The sequence below is a fragment of the Salvelinus alpinus genome, chromosome 24 (assembly GCF_045679555.1).
Source record: "Salvelinus alpinus chromosome 24, SLU_Salpinus.1, whole genome shotgun sequence".
NCBI classification, from domain to species: Eukaryota; Metazoa; Chordata; class Actinopteri; order Salmoniformes; family Salmonidae; genus Salvelinus; species Salvelinus alpinus.
This window is the reverse complement of record NC_092109.1, coordinates 16,417,848-16,436,829: the sequence shown is the minus strand read 5'-3', so window position 1 is coordinate 16,436,829 and position 18,982 is coordinate 16,417,848. Positions and strand designations below refer to the sequence as shown.

Genomic DNA, 18,982 nt, shown 5'->3' with positions numbered 1-18,982 from the left:
TGAAAACCATTACTGTCCATGGTAGAGGCATGGATTCCAAATTTGGACCATTGGGGGGGATGTAAAAGTCCGCCCTCTAGATCGCAAGGCATTATTGTGAAATATTGAAGTATGGTCATTCCATTTTGAATCCCAGTTACGTCGTTTTTTTTTTTTTTTCAATTTTGCGCCCAGTAGAAATAGTTTGAGCAATAATAGGACCAAAGCGTAGTTTACATTTAAGGATATATCAGTGAAGACTACCTCTTCCAGGGCAATATGAGACACCATATTTCTCTCTATACTCAGCCAGGGGGCAGAAGAGTCATGTCCTAACCAATTTAGAATGGTGTGAAATGCTAGAGCCTGGAAATACAATTTAAAGTTCAGTACAGATAGATAGTCGTTCTACGTCTTTCCCTCTTTGTAAATGTGTTAATTCTATCCAGGATTGTTTACTTTGCCATATACATTTTGAAACTGCACTATGAATTTTATCCCAATAACCAGAAGGGGAAGCAATGGAAAAATTCTACTACAGAAATTCAGCCTTTCCAATATAATATTTTTGACAATAGATATTCTGCGGGTTAAAGCAGCTGGGATATTATTCCATCTACTGAAGTCGAATTGATTTGAGCGTTCTGTTAAAGCTTCTGGCAATGGTTTTATCTACGGAAAGAAATATATCTACTTTCAAATATTTAAAATTAGAAACAATTGGGATACCGTAAGTAGAGAGGGAGTGCTCCATCGGTGTCTTGAGGCAGTAGGGCTGATTTGGTTAGATTAATTGTATAACTTGAGATGAAGCTTAGTTTATGATCTTCAATGCATTTGGGAGCGATTGGCATATATTGTGTAGATAAATAAAATATTGTCTGTGTATAATGAGATGAATTGATCAGTAGATTTTAGGGAAGTTTGTTATTTCCGTCAATTTGACGAATTTGGCTGGGCAAGGGATTCCATGGATAATAAAAATAGGAAAGGCGAAATTGGATCGCCTTGTCTACTGCTTCTAGTGAATCTATACGGCGCAAAGAAGATATTGCATTTTATAACTATAGCTGAGGGAATGGCATATAGTATTTTAATCATATTAATGAAATTGGTGCCAATTCCCATATGTTCCAAGACAGACCAGAGACAAACTATAATGGTTATATCAAAATATTTGTCTGCATCGAGAGATAATACAGGCCAAGGAGTTGTTGCTTTTGATGAAGCGTCTAAGATGTGTAATAGTCGACAGAGGTTATCTGAGGGTAAAAGATTTTTAACAAACTCGCTTTGGTCCGTGTGTACCAATTTGGGTAAGTCTCAAGATGGGACATCAATACTTTGGAATACCGTTTAATATCTGTTACTGAACATTTATTTTTGGATTATGTTCCATAATTTGAAATTGTGTTTCTTTATATTGGCAAAAAATACAGACTCAGAGCTTCAAAATGACAAATGCTGTAGTTGGAGGAAGCATGGGGAAGTAATGCTGCTTTAAAAGTTTATAAACTTATAATCCCGTTTAGGTGAAAAGGGCAATCAAACATTTTGCTGCAATTTTCACACATGTTCTACATTAATCCTTTCACCAAATTGCCAAAATGGATTCTTTGAACATTACCTTACCATGTTCCCCCATTATGCAAACCATTAACAATATTAATATAACCTTTCACATTGAACAGCTACAGTGCTGCTCTTTGTTTATGCCCATTTAGCATCATTCACACCCTTAGACCCACCCATCTTAAAGAATTCACATTGGAACACGTGACTGTAACCATGTGCTAAATCAATGAAGTAGTGCTTAAAAAATGAATATTTCAACATTTAAAATACTTTATTAACTTCAAGGTGTAGGAGCCTACAATTAAGAAAAACGTAAAACATAAGTCACACAAATGCATAAGAACACTAACTAGACCTAGATCATAAGATCCTTTGAGTGACTTTGGTTCAGGTCATGTTATGATATAAAAAAAGGAATCTAGCCTGAGAGCATATTTCTGCCCTTTGGAGCCGGACATGAAATGTCCATGGCCTTTTCATTGCAAAAGTCCTGATCTTCTCTAAAATATATGTTTGCCAGGTTGTGTCCAGTCTGGAGGATGCTTTCTCATTTCTGGGAGGACGAAAGTCAACATTGGTCCCATCTGAGTGAATCTCCTTGGCCACAACAACATCAGGCTCCAGACAATTGATGCTGTAAAGGAGGAAAGCAGACAAAAATAGACAAGACATTATTAAAACCTTGCATACCAGAAATAACATTCAAGTTCAAGCTATAAGCTCAAAGTAAAAAAAGATAAATACCTGAAGTGTTGCTTGTTCACCCTCCATCTCCTTGTACTGGTGGCAGAGAGCAGGTTCATGCTGAAAAAAGGGGGCAATAGTGAGAACACTGGGTGGCATCCTTACCTTTTTTTAAGAAAAGTAAAATTAGTGCCGTGTTCACATCTCTCCCAAATGAACCTTTGTGAATGGCTGTACTAATCATTTAGAGCATTAGTGAACCTAATTGATTCCAACATTTTAAATCGACGTAAGGAGTAATACCATCCCATCCAGGTGGTTTGCCTTTATTCATGCTATCCAGTGGCCTTTATTCATGCTATCCAATGCCCTTTATTCATGCTATCCAATGCCCTTTTGAGTTCGAGAGTTTTGGTCTCCCAGCAAGGTGACTTCCTCCATTGAGAGAAGAGGAGTTCTTCATTCTTTTAGAAAAGACTTAGTCTGGTTTGGTGTGGATTTACAGTCAAAGGTGTACAGTTCTTTATAGAAGTGGGAGATTATTTGATTTATTTGGGTTCTGATAGTAATCCCCCTGTTTCAAATTCACTATTTTCTATATCAGCTAATTGGTAATTACTGCATAGCTTGTTGGCCAGTAAACGACTGGGACGATTACCATGAGTCTAACTCGATGGATGGCAGATTCTGCTCTCTACCTTATCAGTAAATGAAGTTCTGTCTTGACTTTGGAAAGAGTACTATCTACCTGGTCTATAAAGAGTGTTTGTTGAGAATGCTCTAACACAGTTAACATTTCCAATTCTTATATCTTCTTTAATTGTGATTTATTCAACCCAGATGCAAATGGAGTTGCATTATTTTTAACAAAACCTTCGGTTGCATCACATAGAATCTGGGGCTCTTCGACTGAATATTTATTGGTCATTATGAATTTAGTTCCATTTCAAATTCATCACAAAATGTTGGGTTTTTTAGTAATGAAATGTTGAAACGTCATCTTGTCGCTCTTTTAGGAGATTCTGAAATTTGAATTTGTCAGTATTAAGCATGGTGGTCAGACAAGCTCATATGTCGAATTTCTATTTTCTTGGTTAAAGAAAATAGTTGTAGATAATAGTCTGAAACTGATTCGTGAGAATGATTTATACCTGTTTGAGTAGAAAGTGTCCTCTTTTGCTTTAGGATTATGTGCTCACCAAGCATCAATGAGGTTCTAATCAAAGAGTATATGCTGGAGAGCCTTGGTTGCGTGTAGATTGTAGTTGGTCTTAATAGATTTGTCCTGCATGTCCGAAATGACATTCATGTCTATCCCAATAACCAGATGGAATTCAGTTGATTCTAACAATATGTTCAGAGAATCAAAAAACCTAGGATCATATCAATTTGGAGCGTACACATTAATAAAGGAAATTTTCTTTCCATTATGGATACATTTAAGGAAAGTGATTCTGCGTTCTTTGTCTTCGCCTTTACCCAGGAGGGTGATTTAGAGTTTCTGACTTATCATTATGATAACTAAAGATGTATTGTTTGGGGCTGATGAAAAATAAGCCAGTTTGTACAAATGGTTCTCTATTCTATGTGCGTCCTTTTGTAGCAGGTGTGTTTCTCGGAGCATTGCTATATCAACATGGTTTCTTGCTAGGATATCAAGACAGCTGGAACATTTTATAGGAGAGTTTAGGCCTTTCAAATTCCAAGAGCGATTAGCTAGTGTTGCCATTGTCAAAAAAATTATGTATTATTAATTACGTTATTGTTATCTTTACTGTTAATACGCCCACGGATGTAAAACAAAAAAGCAGGACACAGAGGGAAACCCAGCCATTGGACGTTCCCCACCCAATAAAACCCTCTTAAATCATTATCCTCATTATTATTATTATCAGCAATAACGGCTAAATTACCGTAACAACATAATGTATCCTACATTTTTATTAAGTATGTATGTGCTTTTTTACTATGTAAAAAAATAAAGAAGAAAGAAGAGGGTTTACGCAAGTAATGCAGTCTATAACTAATCATGACCTGTAGGTCAATTCCTCCCTTGGAGGTAAATTCAGCCACGTGAACAGAGGAAGACAAAAAATGACTGTGTGGTAGCCCATATGGGGCTGGCCGTCTATCCTAATCAGTGTAGCCCATATGGGACTGGCCGTCTATCCTAATCAGTTTAGCCCATATGGGACTGGCCGTCTATCCTAATCAGTTTAGCCCATATGGGACTGGCCGTCTATCCTAATCAGTTTAGCCCATATGGGACTGGCCGTCTATCCTAATCAGTTTAGCCCATATGGGACTGGCCGTCTATCCTAATCAGTTTAGCCCATATGGGACTGGCCGTCTATCCTAAACAGTTTAGCCCATATGGGACTGGCCGTCTATCCTACACAGTTTAGCCCATATGGATTCAATGCCCTGTAGCCCAACAAAGAAGCCACCCCAGTCTGTATGACACTTCAGTATATTGTTTATTGTTCATTGATTGGTGTGGAGTCATCATTGTCTAAATTAGTGGTCACTATTTTTAAGGCATTCCTAGTCGTTCACCAAACATTTCAGTAAAAACCCGACGATGAAGCCTTCCCGTTCCTATTTTTATTTTATTTGTTGCTGTTGGCGGTAGGTGCACATGGTTCATCAGCCCTAGCACCGGGAAGGCAAAGTGTTCCCATTTTGGACCATTTCATGTATCTGAAGGAAGAACTCTGCCTACATGGCAGGGCCAGAGAGCAGATCAAGTGCACCTATCAAATCAAATCACCAATCAAATCAAAATCAAATGTATTGGTCACATACACATGTTTAGCAGATGTTATTGCGGGTGTAGCGAAATGCTTGTGCTTCTAGCTCCGACAGTGCAGTAATATCTAACAAGTAATATCCAACAGTTTCACAAAATACATGTAAATCTAAGTAAGGAATGGATTAAGAATATATACATATGTCAGAGCGGCATTGGACTAAGGTACAGTGGCAAAGTATAGAATACAGTATATACATATGAGATGGGCGATGCAATATTTACACACAATTAAAGTGACTAAGATACCGTAGAATAGTATAGAGTATAATTTGTACATATGAGATGAGTAATGCAAGATATGTAGACATTATTAAAGTGGCTAGTGTTTAATTTCCTTACAGTGGCCAGTGATTCCTAATCTATGTCTATAGGCAGCAGCCTCTGATGTGCTGGAGGTGGCTGTTTAACAGTCAGTGGTGTAGTATAGAATACAGTATATACATATGAGATGGGTGATGCAATATGTAAACACAATTTAAAAGTGACTAAGATACAGTAGAATAGTGTGGAGTGCAGTTTATACATATGACATAAGTAATGCTAGATACGGAACGTTATTAAACTGGCTGGTGATCCATTTATAAAAGTGACCAGTGATTTCTAATCTATGTCTATAGGCAGCCGCCTCTGATGTGCTAGTGATGGCTATTTAGCAGTCTGATGGCCTTGATAGAAGCTGTTTTTCAGACTCTTAAGTCCCAGCTTTGATGCACCTATAATGACCTTGCCTTCTGGATGATAGCAGGGTGAACAGGCATTGGCTCGGGTGGTTGATATCCTTGATGATCTTTTTGGCCTTCCTATGGCATCAGGTGCAGTAGGTGTCCAGGAGGGCAGGACGTTTCCCCCCGGTAATGCATTGGGCAAACCGCACCAACGGCTGAAGAGCTTTGAGGTTGTGGGCGGTGCAGTTTGAACAGTTTGCGGTGATACAGCCCAGCAGGATGCTCTCATTTGTGCATTTGTAAAAGTTTGTGAGGGTTTTAGGTGTCAAGCCACATTTCTTTAGGTGTTAAGCCTCCTGAGGTTGAAGAGGCGCTGATGTGCTTTCTTCACCACACTGTGTGTGTGGGTGGACCATTTCAGTTTGTCAGTGATGTGTACGTCAAGGAACTTGAAGCTTTCCACCTTCTGCGGTCCCATCGATGTGGATACGGGTGTGCTCCCTCTGCTGTGTTTTGTTGACGTTGAGTGAGTGGTTATTTTCCTGCCACCACACTCCCAGAGCTCTCACCTTCTCCCTGTAGGCGGTCTTATCGTTGTTGGTTATCAAGCCTACTACTGTTGTGTCGTCTGCAAACTTGATGGTTGAGTTGGAGGCATGCTTGGCCACGCCGTCATGGGCCTACCGCTGGCCAATAAGATCGCTCAGATCACCGTGTCTGCACAGTTTCCTCCAGCCATAGAAAAAAGTAACCTGGAACACACAGCAAAGTTGATACTGTGAGAATTCTAAACATTTTTTAAATCATGACTTGAGGGAGAAAACAAATACAACAAAAAAGCTGCTGTTTTTATGAGTATGTTCATGTTTGTTGTTATTCAGCACTGTCAACACTTTATTCAACACTTTTATAAGCCATAAAATACGCTTTCTCCCTACTTCCACTCACGATAAGTTTGCATTATTATTAGCGGCTTGTATGTTTTTATATCAAGGAATATTTCACTTTCTCTGGTCATTGGAGTAACAACATGAATTGGTGCATGAGTCTGAAATGAGGCAGTGCAACTGGAGTTTTGTCAGCTGGAAGGCTGTGTCCCCTTCTCTCAGCGGAGGGAGTAAGAGTGGCGAGACGTTGAGAGGCAGCCTCACCACTGCTTCCTCCCTCACGCTGAGTACAGCATCACAGCCAAAAGGTAGGCTGTGTGATTGTGTATGTATAGCATAGCTGAATATTGAGCCAGTCAAATTGGGGTTAGCCTAGATCTATCAGCTCTTCCCCTGTGTGTTGTGCTTATTAAAGAATTCTTGAGTCTCCTTGGCAGTGGAAAATGTGTTTTCAGGCTATGCTCAAACCCTACACCCCAACCCGAGCATTCCGTTCTGCCACCTCTGGTCTCTTGGTCCTCTCACCCTTGCATGCCCACAAACTTCTGACTTCAACTGTAACACTGCAATGTTGGGCTGTATTGGAGAGAGTCTCAGTCTTAAATCATTTCCCACACACAGTCTGTGCCTGTATTTAGTTTTCATGCTAGTGAGGGCCGAGAATCCACTCTCACATAGGTACGTGGTTGCAAAGGGCATCAGTGTCTTAACAGCGCAATTTGCCAAAGCCAGAAATTCTGAGCGCAGCACTATCCAGAAAGCTGGCAGTGACTTCTGATTTAAATTCACTTTTCACAGAACCGCTTGTTGCAATTTCAATGAGGTTCTCTTGCTCAGATATCTCTTTGTGTCATCCGTTTTATATTAAGCATTTTGAGGCAATTGTAACTTTTTGGGCCACCCTTCCAAATTCACATCGAAATGTGAGTTATAGATCTTTCATTCCCGTTGAAAGCAAGTCTAAGAAGTGGTAGATCTGTTCTATGTGTTATTTCTATGCCTTCTATTCTGAAGTTTTGTTTTTGCATATTTTACTTTTGGTTTTGTACACCAACTTAAAACAGCTAAATATACAGTGTTTTTGATTAGGGAAAATATATTTCACAGTTTAGATGGTACAATGATTCTCTACGCAATGACTTATTGTTTGTCACAAACTGAAATTAGGCGAACTATTAGAATTTTAGCAACCAGGAAATGGTGAAGGGAGCTGCCGGGAGCTATTTTTGGACCAGCTACAGTTTGCGTTGCGAGCCACCTTGATCTTGCGAGTTTACATGAATGGTTCGCTGCAGGGATGATTAGGAGATGATGGTGGCTTGCGAGGCTAAGCAACAGTAGGCTCCACGTGTCAGGGCTGTAGAGAGAGCGGGAGCAGAGAGAGAGCGATGTGGTTCTGTTGAGTATCTCTCCAGAGACAGCTTGGCTGCTGGGGCTTCAGCTGGTTCCTGCTGAAAACGATTAACATTATTGTGGCTTATTGTAGCTTGTCCTCAAAGCCTTGTTCTACACTGCGAAACACATTTTAGATGGGAGCATTTTATACACACTCTATAGTCACTTTTATTGCACTTTTTTTTGTGGTTTTGCATCATTCCTGAATTGATGAGCAGATAGTAGGAGAGTTGATCATGTATTCTGTGTGTGTGAACTTCACTTTAAAGCTAGGGCTAACCTAAAGCATTTCAAAACACTCATCTGGTGGGCAGAGATGCTGCTTCTGGACACACACACACACTTACCATACATCACACTCCAACACATACCCTCCTTCACACACACACTTTCATGATGCAGCACCAATGATGTGTGTATGAAGGAGGGTATGTGTTGGAGTGTGATGTATGGTAAGTGTGTGTGTGTGTGTGTCCAGAAGCAGCATCTCTCTGCCCACCAGAGGAGTGTTTTGAAATGCTTTAGGGTAGCCCTAGCTTTAGATCATGATGCAGCACCAATGATGTGTGCAGTTTAGGGCCTTTTTCAGGCTACTCATGCTGTGTCAATCCTGAGTCTTGGCTTTTGTCTATAGCAGTCCCTCCCCTTTCCACCAGCTGCTGGGGATGCAGGCCTGACTTTGATGCCTCCTTTCTGGGTTGCTTGGATGTCCACTCTCTGTCTCTGGCAGTGGTCCTTCACCCTAGGGCCAACCACATTGCATGGCTGCTTCTGTCCCTGCCTGTCCCTCCACACCCTCCAGCAGCTCCAGCCTCCATCAAAGGCCCTACAGTGACAGACTGGTGGGTAGAGCAGCAGTGGATAGCTGACTCCATCAATATTCAACATTTTCCCTCACTACTGTTTTGTCAAATTCTAAGGCATGTTCAGGCTGCTTTTCTAAATTGACTCTTCCAGTAAAGTGAATAGTGCCTTTACCCTCCTCCAGACTCTATCCTGCTCTTTCCTCTCCTCCACTCTACTCCTGTCCTCTTCTGCATCCTTTCATACTGTAAAGGTTATGATCCACAGCCATGAGTATTATTCCAACTCCTTCTCTCCCTCCCTACTCTTCCCCTTACCCCCCTCTCTCTCCTCGAGTGACGGAGGTCGATTCATCACCTTCCATAAGCCGTCCGCCCGCCTGACTTAAAAGCTCAGTTAGCCACCTGGCAGAAGCCATTGTTCTTGATTTGTGCCTGCGGCTGTGTGACTCCGCTCCGCCGGTACCTGAGAGAGCCTTTGAAGCGCTGAGATGAGGGGGTTCACCTCCGCGTCCTTGAACGCAAGTGGTTCAGTTAATTCTCCCTTGTCTTCCTCTTTTTTGGTGACTGTCCCAGTTCCTAAGTTGAGGTAGTAGCTCCTCCTCTCTTCGACACTGATGACGTTTCTGTTTTTAATATTTTGTTTTCTCTTTTCCTCACATCAGACCCCTCTCTTAATAAAGTGGGGTGAGATTGAGGACATCCATTATTGAAATAGACTGCTTTCCCTGTGTTTTGATCTATAGCTAGTTGTGACAGGGGGAAGTTAAGACGGTATTTACTTACTTCCTCATGAAGCATAGGCCATCAACGACTCCTCTCCATTGTACTCTGTTCTGGGTAGTCATGCTAATCTTGTTCTCACTCCCGCCTCCAGATGTTTTGTGGATGCCTGGAAGTGGTTTAGTTTAAATCTATTGGTCATTGCTGTAGCCTAGTTTTACCTGGGGGGGGGGGGGTTATGGGTTAGGGGCCTCTGCTGAAGCAGCAGCTCTGATGACATGATCACACTAACAGGTGGCCTGCAGCAGCTCATTTGGCATTACTAGTTTAAGAGCATGGGAGGAACAACAAATTAACTCTCCCCTCCATTTTGAATGTTCATCCTGATGTCTTGTGTTTGGGGTGTTGTGGTGAGATTGTTGTATGAGATATGGTCTGCAGCCTCAGCCTGACCTATTTGTATGGAAGTTGCCCTCCCTTAACAGTTTCACTCCTTCTCCTAACATCTTTCTGCAGCCTTTTAGAAGGAGTCTTTCCAAAGTCGCTTCCATTGCTCCCGGCTTGTTTTTAGTGGCTTTCCACTCAGGACGTTGTAAAGTGCTTTGCGTCACTTGTTAAAACCACTATGCTATTACAACTAACTGTATTCACAATTTCCTCTAAAACCATCTGAAATGCTTCCTATGAGGTTTTTCTCAGCCTCTCCGGCGGCTTGCTGCACCTCTTTATCCTGCTCTATCAGCAACATATTGGGATGAGGGTCAAAGAGCACTTTCGGTAGCTGTATTGCTAGAGATATTTTTTCAGTTATCTATCCATGACAGGTTGCTTTTCGCTGCTAAGCAATGGACTGATATGGACAATGGAGATCTTCAGTTTTGAATTGATAAACGGCTACATTTTGCCGGCTGTGCTGTTCGCTAGCAGACAAGGCAGTCTGCACAGTGGGAAAGATATAACGTAACGTCACATACCGAAATGTAATAAAGTAGCCTGCAAGAAATAAAGGCTGCACACCATGGTTAATCTCCCGGAGCTCTCTAGCCCTCTGACGACCGTGTGGGCCTGGGGTCTGGGTGGGAGTGAGTGTTAGAGACCTGTCAGTCTCTGTATGCGTCTTTGCACTGTGGCCTACATGTGTTTGTGAGGTTACGCCTCATACACCACCACTGACAGTTGTCATGCAACTCTTTTCTTGTGTTACTAAACCTTGATGGCGGTTTTGACTAGGTGGAATACAGCTATGACTGGAAGTGACTTCTTTGTAGCAGGTTAAGAGTATAAGGTTAGGGTTAGCTAAAATGCTTTCCGTACCTGCTACGAAAAGCTACTTCCGGTTGTGGCTGTACTCACAATCCCCTGAAGGCAACCACTCAAGTCCATCTCTTTTCTCGCCTACAAACCATCCACCCAGTGCAGTACACACACACAAACAATGCTCATCAATTTGCAGAGAAGAATGGGAGAAACTCCCCAAATACAGGTGTGCCAAGCTTGTAGCGTCATACCCAAGAAGACTCGGAGCTGTAATCGCTGCCAAAGGTGCTTCAACAAAGTACTGAGTAAATGGTCTAAATACTGAATATTTAAATTTGATATTTATTTTTCCCCCCCTTTTTTTATACATTTGCAAAAAATTCTAAACCTGTTTTTGCTTTGTCATTATGGGTGTTGTGTAGATTGATGGGAAAAAACTATACATTTTAGAATAATTCTGTAACATAACAAAATGTGGAAATGTCAAGGGGTCTGAATAAGTTACGAATGCTCTGTATTTGAGAGACGGAGAAGACAGTATAAAGAGGAAACCGATAATGCCAGGGCAGTATCATGAACCGGATGCTACAGACAGGGAGAATATATAACGTATGAAATCATACCCCAGAGGAACATATAGCAGAAGGCTTATTCGAAATGACTGCATCCATGCATGTAGAGATGATGGTCAAATGTGTACCAACAGTCGGATGAGATATGAAACTTATTGATGCTTGAAACTGAATTGTACTGTATTAAATACAGTTGACGTCGGAAGTTTACATGCACTTAGGTTGGAGTCATTAAAACTTGTTTTTCAACCACTCCACAAATTTCTTGTTAACAAACTATAATTTTGGCAAGTCGGTTAGGACATCTACTTTGTGCATGACACAAGTAATTTTCCAACAAATGTTTACAGACAGATTATTTCATTTATAATTCACTGTATCACAATTCCAGTGGGTTAGAAGTTTACATACACTAAGTTGACTGTGCCTTTAAACAGATTGGAAAATTCCAGAAAATTATATCAGGGCTTTAGAAGCTTCAGATAGGCTACTTGACATAATTTGAGTCAATTGGAGGTGTACCTGTGGATGTAATTCAAGGCCTACCTTCAAACTCAGTGCCTCTTTGCTTGACATCATGGGTGAATCAAAATAAATCAGCCAAGACCTCAGAATGTAAATTGTAGACCTCCACAAGTCTGGTTCATCCTTGGGAGCAATTTCCAAACTCCTGAAGGTACCACGTTCATCTGTACAAGCAATAGTACGCAAGTATAAACACCATGGGACCACGCAGCCGTCATACTGCTCAGGAAGGAGACGTGTTCTGTCTCCTGGAGATTAATGTACTTCAGTGCGAAAAGTGCAAATCAATCCCAGAACAACAGCAAAGGACCTTGTGAAGAAGCTGGAGGAAACAGGTACAAACGTATCTATATCCACAGTAAAACGAGTCCTATATCGACATAACCTGAAAGGCCGCTCATCAAGGAAGAAGCCACTGCTCCAAAACCACCATAACAAAGCCAGACTACGGTTTGCCACTGCACATGGGGACAAAGATCATACTTTTTGGAGAAATGTCCTCTGGTCTGATGAAACAAAAATAGAACTGTTTGGCCATAATGACCATCGTTATGTTTAGGAAAAAAAGGGGAGGCTTGCAAGCCGAAGAACTCCATCCCAACCGTGAAGCACGGGGGTGGCGGCAGCATGTTGTGGGGGTGCTTTGCTGCAGGAGGGACTGGTGCACTTCACAAAATAGATGGCATCATGAGGAAGGAAAATTCCGTGGATATATTGAAGCAACATCTCATGACATCAGTCAGGAAGTTAAAGCTTGGTCGCAAATGGGTCTTCCAAATGGACAATGACCCCAAGCATATTTCCAAAGTTATGGCTTAAGGACAACAAAGTCAAGGTATTGGAGTGGCCATCACAAAGCCCTGTCCTCATCCTATAGAAAATTTGTGGGCAGAACTGAAAAAGTGTGTGCGAGTAAAGAGGCCTACAAACCTGACTCAGTTACATCAGCTCTGTCAGGAGGAATGGGCCAAAAGTCACCCAACTTATTGTGGGAGGCTTGTGGAAGGCTACCTGAAACGTTTGACCCAAGTTAAACAATTTAAAGGCAATGCTACCAAATACTAATTGAGTGTATGTAAACTTCTGACCCACTGGTAATGTGATGAAAAAATTGAAAGCTAAATTAAATCCTTCTCTCTACTATTATTCTGACATTTCACATTCTTACAATAAAGTGGTGATCCTAACTGATATAAAACTGTATTTCTACTAGGAATAAATGCCAGGAATTGAAAAACTGAGTTTAAATGTATTTGGCTAAGGTGTATGTAAACATCCGACTTCAACTGTAGCTAGGTGGGACAACCAACTGTATAAACATCTCTGTTTCGGTTCATACACAGAATGGAAAATATTGATTGAAAGTGGGGCATAGTTTCTTTCAATCCACACACTGTTGGTAAAAGTATAGCATAGATTTAAACATCCCTATTGTAAGAAATAAGAATATGTTATTTCTATTTCTTATACATACAGTGGGGAGAACAAGTATTTGATACACTGCCGATTTTGCAGGTTTTCCTACTTACAAAGCATGTAGAGGTCTGTAATTTTTATCATAGGTACACTTCAACTATGAGAGACGGAATCTAAAACAAAAATCCAGAAAATCACATTGTATGATTTTTAAGTAATTAATTTGCATTTTATTGCATGACATAAGTATTTGATACATCAGAAAAGCAGAACTTAATATTTGGTACAGAAACCTTTGTTTGCAATTACAGAGATCATACGTTTCCTGTAGTTCTTGACTAGGTTTGCACACACTGCAGCAGGGATTTTGGCCCACTCCTCCCTACAGATCTTCTCCAGATCCTTCAGGTTTCGGGGCTGTCGCTGGGCAATACGGACTTTCAGCTCCCTCCAAAGATTTTCTATTGGGTTCAGGTCTGGAGACTGGCTAGGCCACTCCAGGACCTTGAGATGCTTCTTACGGAGCCACTCCTTAGTTGCCATGGCTGTGTGTTTCGTGTCGTTGTCATGCTGGAAGACCCAGCCACGACCCATCTTCAATGCTCTTACTGAGGGAAGGAGGTTGTTGGCCAAGATCTCGCGATACATGGCCCCATCCATCCTCCCCTCAATACGGTGCAGTCGTCCTGTCCCCTTTGCAGAAAAGCATCCCCAAAGAATGATGTTTCCACCTCCATGCTTCACGGTTGGGATGGTGTTCTTGGGGTTGTACTCATACTTCTTCTTCCTCCAAACACGGCGAGTGGAGTTAGACCAAAAAGCTCTATTTTTGTCTCATCAGACCACATGACCTTCTCCCATTCCTCCCCTGGATCATCCAGATGGTCATTGGCAAACTTCAGACAGGCCTGGACATGCACTGGCTTAAGCAGGGGGACCTTGCGTGCGCTGCAGGATTTTAATCCATGACGGCGTAGTCTGTTACTAATGGTTTTCTTTGAGACTGTGGTCCCAGCTCTCTTCAGGTCATTGACCAGGTCCTGCCGTGTAGTTCTGGGCTGATCCCTCACCTTCCTCATGATCATTGATGCCCCACGAGGTGAAATCTTGCATGGAGCTCCAGACCGAGGGTGATTGACCGTCATCTTGAACTTCTTCCATTTTCTAATAATTGCGCCAACAGTTGTTTCCTTCTCACCAAGCTGCTTGCCTATTGTCCTGTAGCCCATCCCAGCCTTGTGCAGGTCTACAATTTTATCCCTGATGTCCTTACACAGCTCTCTGGTCTTGGCCATTGTGGAGAGGTTGGAATCTGTTTGATTGAGTGTGTGGACAGGTGTCTTTTATACAGGTAATGAGTTCAAACAGGTGCAGTTAATACAGGTAATGAGTGGAGAACAGGAGGGCTTCTTAAAGAAAAACTAACAGGTCTGTGAGAGCCGGAATTCTTACTGGTTGGTAGGTGATCAAATACTTATGTCATGCAATAAAATGCAAATTAATTATTTAAAAATCATACAATGTGATTTTCTGGATTTTTGTTTTAGATTCCGTCTCTCACAGTTGAAGTGTACCTATGATAAAAATTACAGACCTCTACATGCTTTGTAAGTAGGAAAACCTGCAAAATCGGCAGTGTATCAAATACTTGTTCTCCCCACTGTATATATATATATATATATATATACATTTTTTGTTGTACTTTTTACCCCTTTTTCTTCCAAATTTTTGTGATATCCAATTGGTAGTTACAGTCTTGTCTAATCGCTGCAACTCTCGTATGCACTCGGGAGAGGCGAATGTTGAGACCCATGCGTCCTCGAAAACACGACCCTGCTTGCTTAACCCGGAAGCCAGCTGCACCAATGTGTCGGAGGAAACACTGTACAACCTGTGACCGACGTCAGCGTGCATGCGCCCGGCCCGCCACAAGGAGTCACTGGAGCGCGATGGGACAAGGACATCCCGGCCGGCCAAACCCTCCCCTAACCCGGACGTCGCTGGGCCAATTGTGCACTGCCTCATGGGTCTCCCGGTCACGGCCGGCTGCAACACATCCTGGGATTGAACCCAGGTCTGTAGTGACGCCGCAAGTGCTGCGATCCAGTGCCTTAGACTGCTGCGCCACTCAGGAGCTTATATTTCTATTTCTGCCCAGGACACACATTTCATCCTCTTTCTCCCCCATCAAAGAGGCGCATCTTCATGGAGGCAGATTCCTTAGCCAGGCTAATGGTCCCCTGATCTCTCATTCCAGAGGGCCACGGCTGAAGAGCTCGCTGCCACACTTCCTTAATAGAACTGTAAAATATTGAAAAACTTCCATTAGCGACACAGAACTACCTATCTACCTTATTTCTCTCTCTCCCTTCACCCTCATTCTCCCTCCCTCCACCCTCATTCTCCCTCCCTCCACCCTCATTTTCTCTCTGTCCCTTCACCCCTCATTCTCTCTCTCTCTCTCTCTCTCCCTTCACCCCTCATTCTCTCTCTCTCTCTCTCCTTTCACCCCCTCATTCTCTCACACACACTTCTATCACTCTCTTCCCTTATTCTCTCCTCAGTCTGGCTTTCTCTCTCTCCCTGAGAAACCCAGGTAATTGAAGCCTAAACAGTCAGCTGCAAAGGCAGACCTGTTGCCCACCAATCATGGCATCATGCATACATATGAAGTGGGATTATGAGTCCATCCTCATGTAGGTAGAAACGAGAGGAAACGGCCCAAATGTTGTTTTCTTGTTTGTCTCTAATGGCTAGCCTGGTGTCCAGACTCTTCCTATCATATACCTACTAGCAAGCTAGTGATGACTATTTGTTAACATACAACATGGTCTCTGATCTGGTGCTCAGGCTAGTCCCTTTCCTCCTATGTCCCTACTGAGCTGGTATGGTCCATGTTCAGGGACTGCGCTCAGAAAAGGAGACCTGAGGCATGTGTTCTCTCCACACAGAATTGGCCTTGTGGAAGTGGCTGTCCCCAGGTCCCTCCACCACTGCATGTTGCAATGATTAAACCTCTCTGTCAGTGTCCTATGGTGAACGGTGCACAGAGCGGACAGAGCATTCCAATGAGGGCCATGACGACAGAGGAGTGGTCGGCCCTCTGTACTGTGAAATGGGCTTTCCGTTACCGTTCAGCCTGCAACCAACCCTCACTGTGCCTCACTCACATCTATTTTTGACTGTCAACTTTTAAACCCAATCCCAAACAAAGCTTTGCAAATAGCATTGGCATCACATAGCCTAAGCACAAAATACTTTTCTATGAAAAAGCCTAGGTATTGTGTCTGGTGCGTTCTAATTTCTCGTTCTCAGAACAACCCCACGCACTTGGTTCTTAAAATAACTGTATTCTCTCCTCTCTGTAGCGTGGCTCTTCAGACGGCCTGGGCCCAGCGGAGGGGGAGGCAGACAGTATCGGCGTTGGTAACTGTCCCTCTGACAAACAGCTGAATGAAGGCAAGCCAATTAAAGGTAAGACTTGTACACACACCACAGCATTTAGAGGCTGACCTTGACACAGTCCCAGTCGTCACAGCCCGGCCTGCCCACTCTGATAATTAAACTGTCTGAGGATGTTTCTTTTCTGCTTAATTGTTTGTTTGGTGAGTGGGAATGCTGAGGCCTTTGTTGATGAGTAGACAGTGGAGGTGGTTGGGGTGGTACGCTTGTGTTTTGCGGAGTGCGTGTGTGTATGTGTGGTTTCCTTTAGAACTGTCAACTAGAAAATTGACTAAATGATTAGGTGGCTGCAGGCTGCTCAAAAAGCGTGGTGGCTGAGGTTCATGTCTTTGGCCCATGCTAATGACGGTTAACCCCCAGCTCAATGACACTCTCTCTGTCTCTCTGTTTGCCTGCCTGGGGAAGGTTAATGGTTTATGGTAAAATGAGTGACTGCCACTCTGGCACTTTTTTTGTCTTAAACGACCTCAAGCTTTAACCAAACACCCCCCCTCTCTCTCTCTCCCACCTCCGCCTTTCTTCCCAGTGCCCTTTGCGCCGATCTGCTTCGCCATCAAAGCCAAAGAGAACGACATGCTACCGCTGGAGAAGAACCGTGTACGTCTGGACGACGACTCAGATGATGACCCGGACAAGTTGCTGGGCGAGGAGGGTCTGGAGGCCCTGCTGGAGGGGGCGGAGATGGTGGTCAGAGCGGTCACTGCGACCCCTGAGGAGAAGAGACCCACTCTCACCCTGGAGGAGCTGGAGGCTAAACAAGGTAGCTAGCTACAGCTGCTCTCACTGGCTGCACTTCATATATTAAAGAAGATCTTATTTTACTTTACCTAAAAGCTTTTTTGGAATGCCCTAAATGGCCATGTGGCTCAGTTGGAATGCCCCTAAATGGCCATGTGGCTCAGTTGGAATGCCCCTAAATGGCCATGTGGCTCAGTTGGAATGCCCCTAAATGGCCATGTGCTCAGTTGGAATGCCCCTAAATGGCCATGTGGCTCAGTTGGAATGCCCATAAATGGCCATGTGGCTCAGTTGGAATGCCCCTAAATGGCCATGTGGCTCTGTTGGAATGCCCCTAAATGGCCATGTGGCTCTGTTGGAATGCCCCTAAATGGCCATGTGGCTCAGTTGGAATGCCCCTAAATGGCCATGTGGCTCAGTTGGAATGCCCCTAAATGGCCATGCGGCTCTGTTGGAATGCCCCTAAATGGCCATGCGGCTCTGTTGGAATGCCCCTAAATGGCCATGCGGCTCAGTTGGAATGCCCCTAAATGGCCATGTGGCTCTGTTGGAATGCCCCTAAATGGCCATGTGGCTCAGTTGGAATGCCCCTAAATGGCCATGCGGCTCTGTTGGAATGCCCCTAAATGGCCATGTGGCTCAGTTGGAATGCCCCTAAATGATTGTGCGTTCCCGGTAAAAGTCGGGCAGTTGTTGTTGCCATCCTGTACCTGTCCCACAGGTTTGATGTTCAGATGTACCGATCCTGTGCAGGTGTTGTCTGCCACTGCGAGGACGATCAGCTGTCCGTCCTGTCTCCCTGTAGCGCTGTCTTAGGTGTCTCACAGTATGGACATTGCAATTTCTTGCCCTGATCACATCTCCAGTCCTCATGCCTCCTTGCAGCATGCCTAAGGCACGTTCACGCAGATGTGCAGGGACCCTGGGCATCTTTCTTTTGGTGTTTTTCAGAGTCAGTAGAAAGGCCTCTTTAGTGTCCTAAGTTTTCATAACTGTGACCTTAATTGCCTACTGTTAGTGTCTTAACAACTGTTCCACAGGTACATGTTCATTAATTGTTTATGGTTCATTGAACAAGCATGGGAAACAGTGTTTAAACCCTTTACAATAAAGATCTGTGAAGTTATTTGGATTTTTACTATTTTTATCTTTGAAAGACAGGGTCCTGAAAAAGGGAGTTAATATCAGCCCTTTTCAATTCTTGGTAAATATCTCCTCAGTTAGTGTGAATGACCTGTACTAGTCTGTCTGCTGTATTGCCATCTCTCAGTAGGAAATAAATCCAGTAATTTTTTTAAGGACAGTGGAAGTTACTAAAAATGCTTATTTTTTTGTTAAAACCAACACTTTTCCGCCCCAAGGCTACAGCATTTTTATCATCTCTCACTGTCCTCCGAGAGTTGCAGAATTTCCTCTTCACTTAAGCTTGTTCCTCTATTCATGCATCTGACAGACAGCATCTTAAATGGCATAGAGATGGCCCTGTCCA

General features: G+C 43.0%; 1 protein-coding gene across 3 annotated transcripts in view; it reads left to right on the top strand.

Annotated features, from left to right (window-relative positions):
• Window positions 1–18,982, top strand: part of LOC139551757 (splicing factor, suppressor of white-apricot homolog) — a 127,223-nt gene that overhangs the window by 50,316 nt on the left and 57,925 nt on the right. For all 3 annotated transcript variants that reach the window (XM_071363070.1, XM_071363069.1, XM_071363071.1), the window contains exons 11-12: window positions 16,662–16,767; window positions 17,282–17,515. In XM_071363070.1, the coding sequence (XP_071219171.1) occupies window positions 16,662–16,767; window positions 17,282–17,515 (340 nt within the window). The remainder of the gene's footprint in view (window positions 1–16,661; window positions 16,768–17,281; window positions 17,516–18,982) is intronic.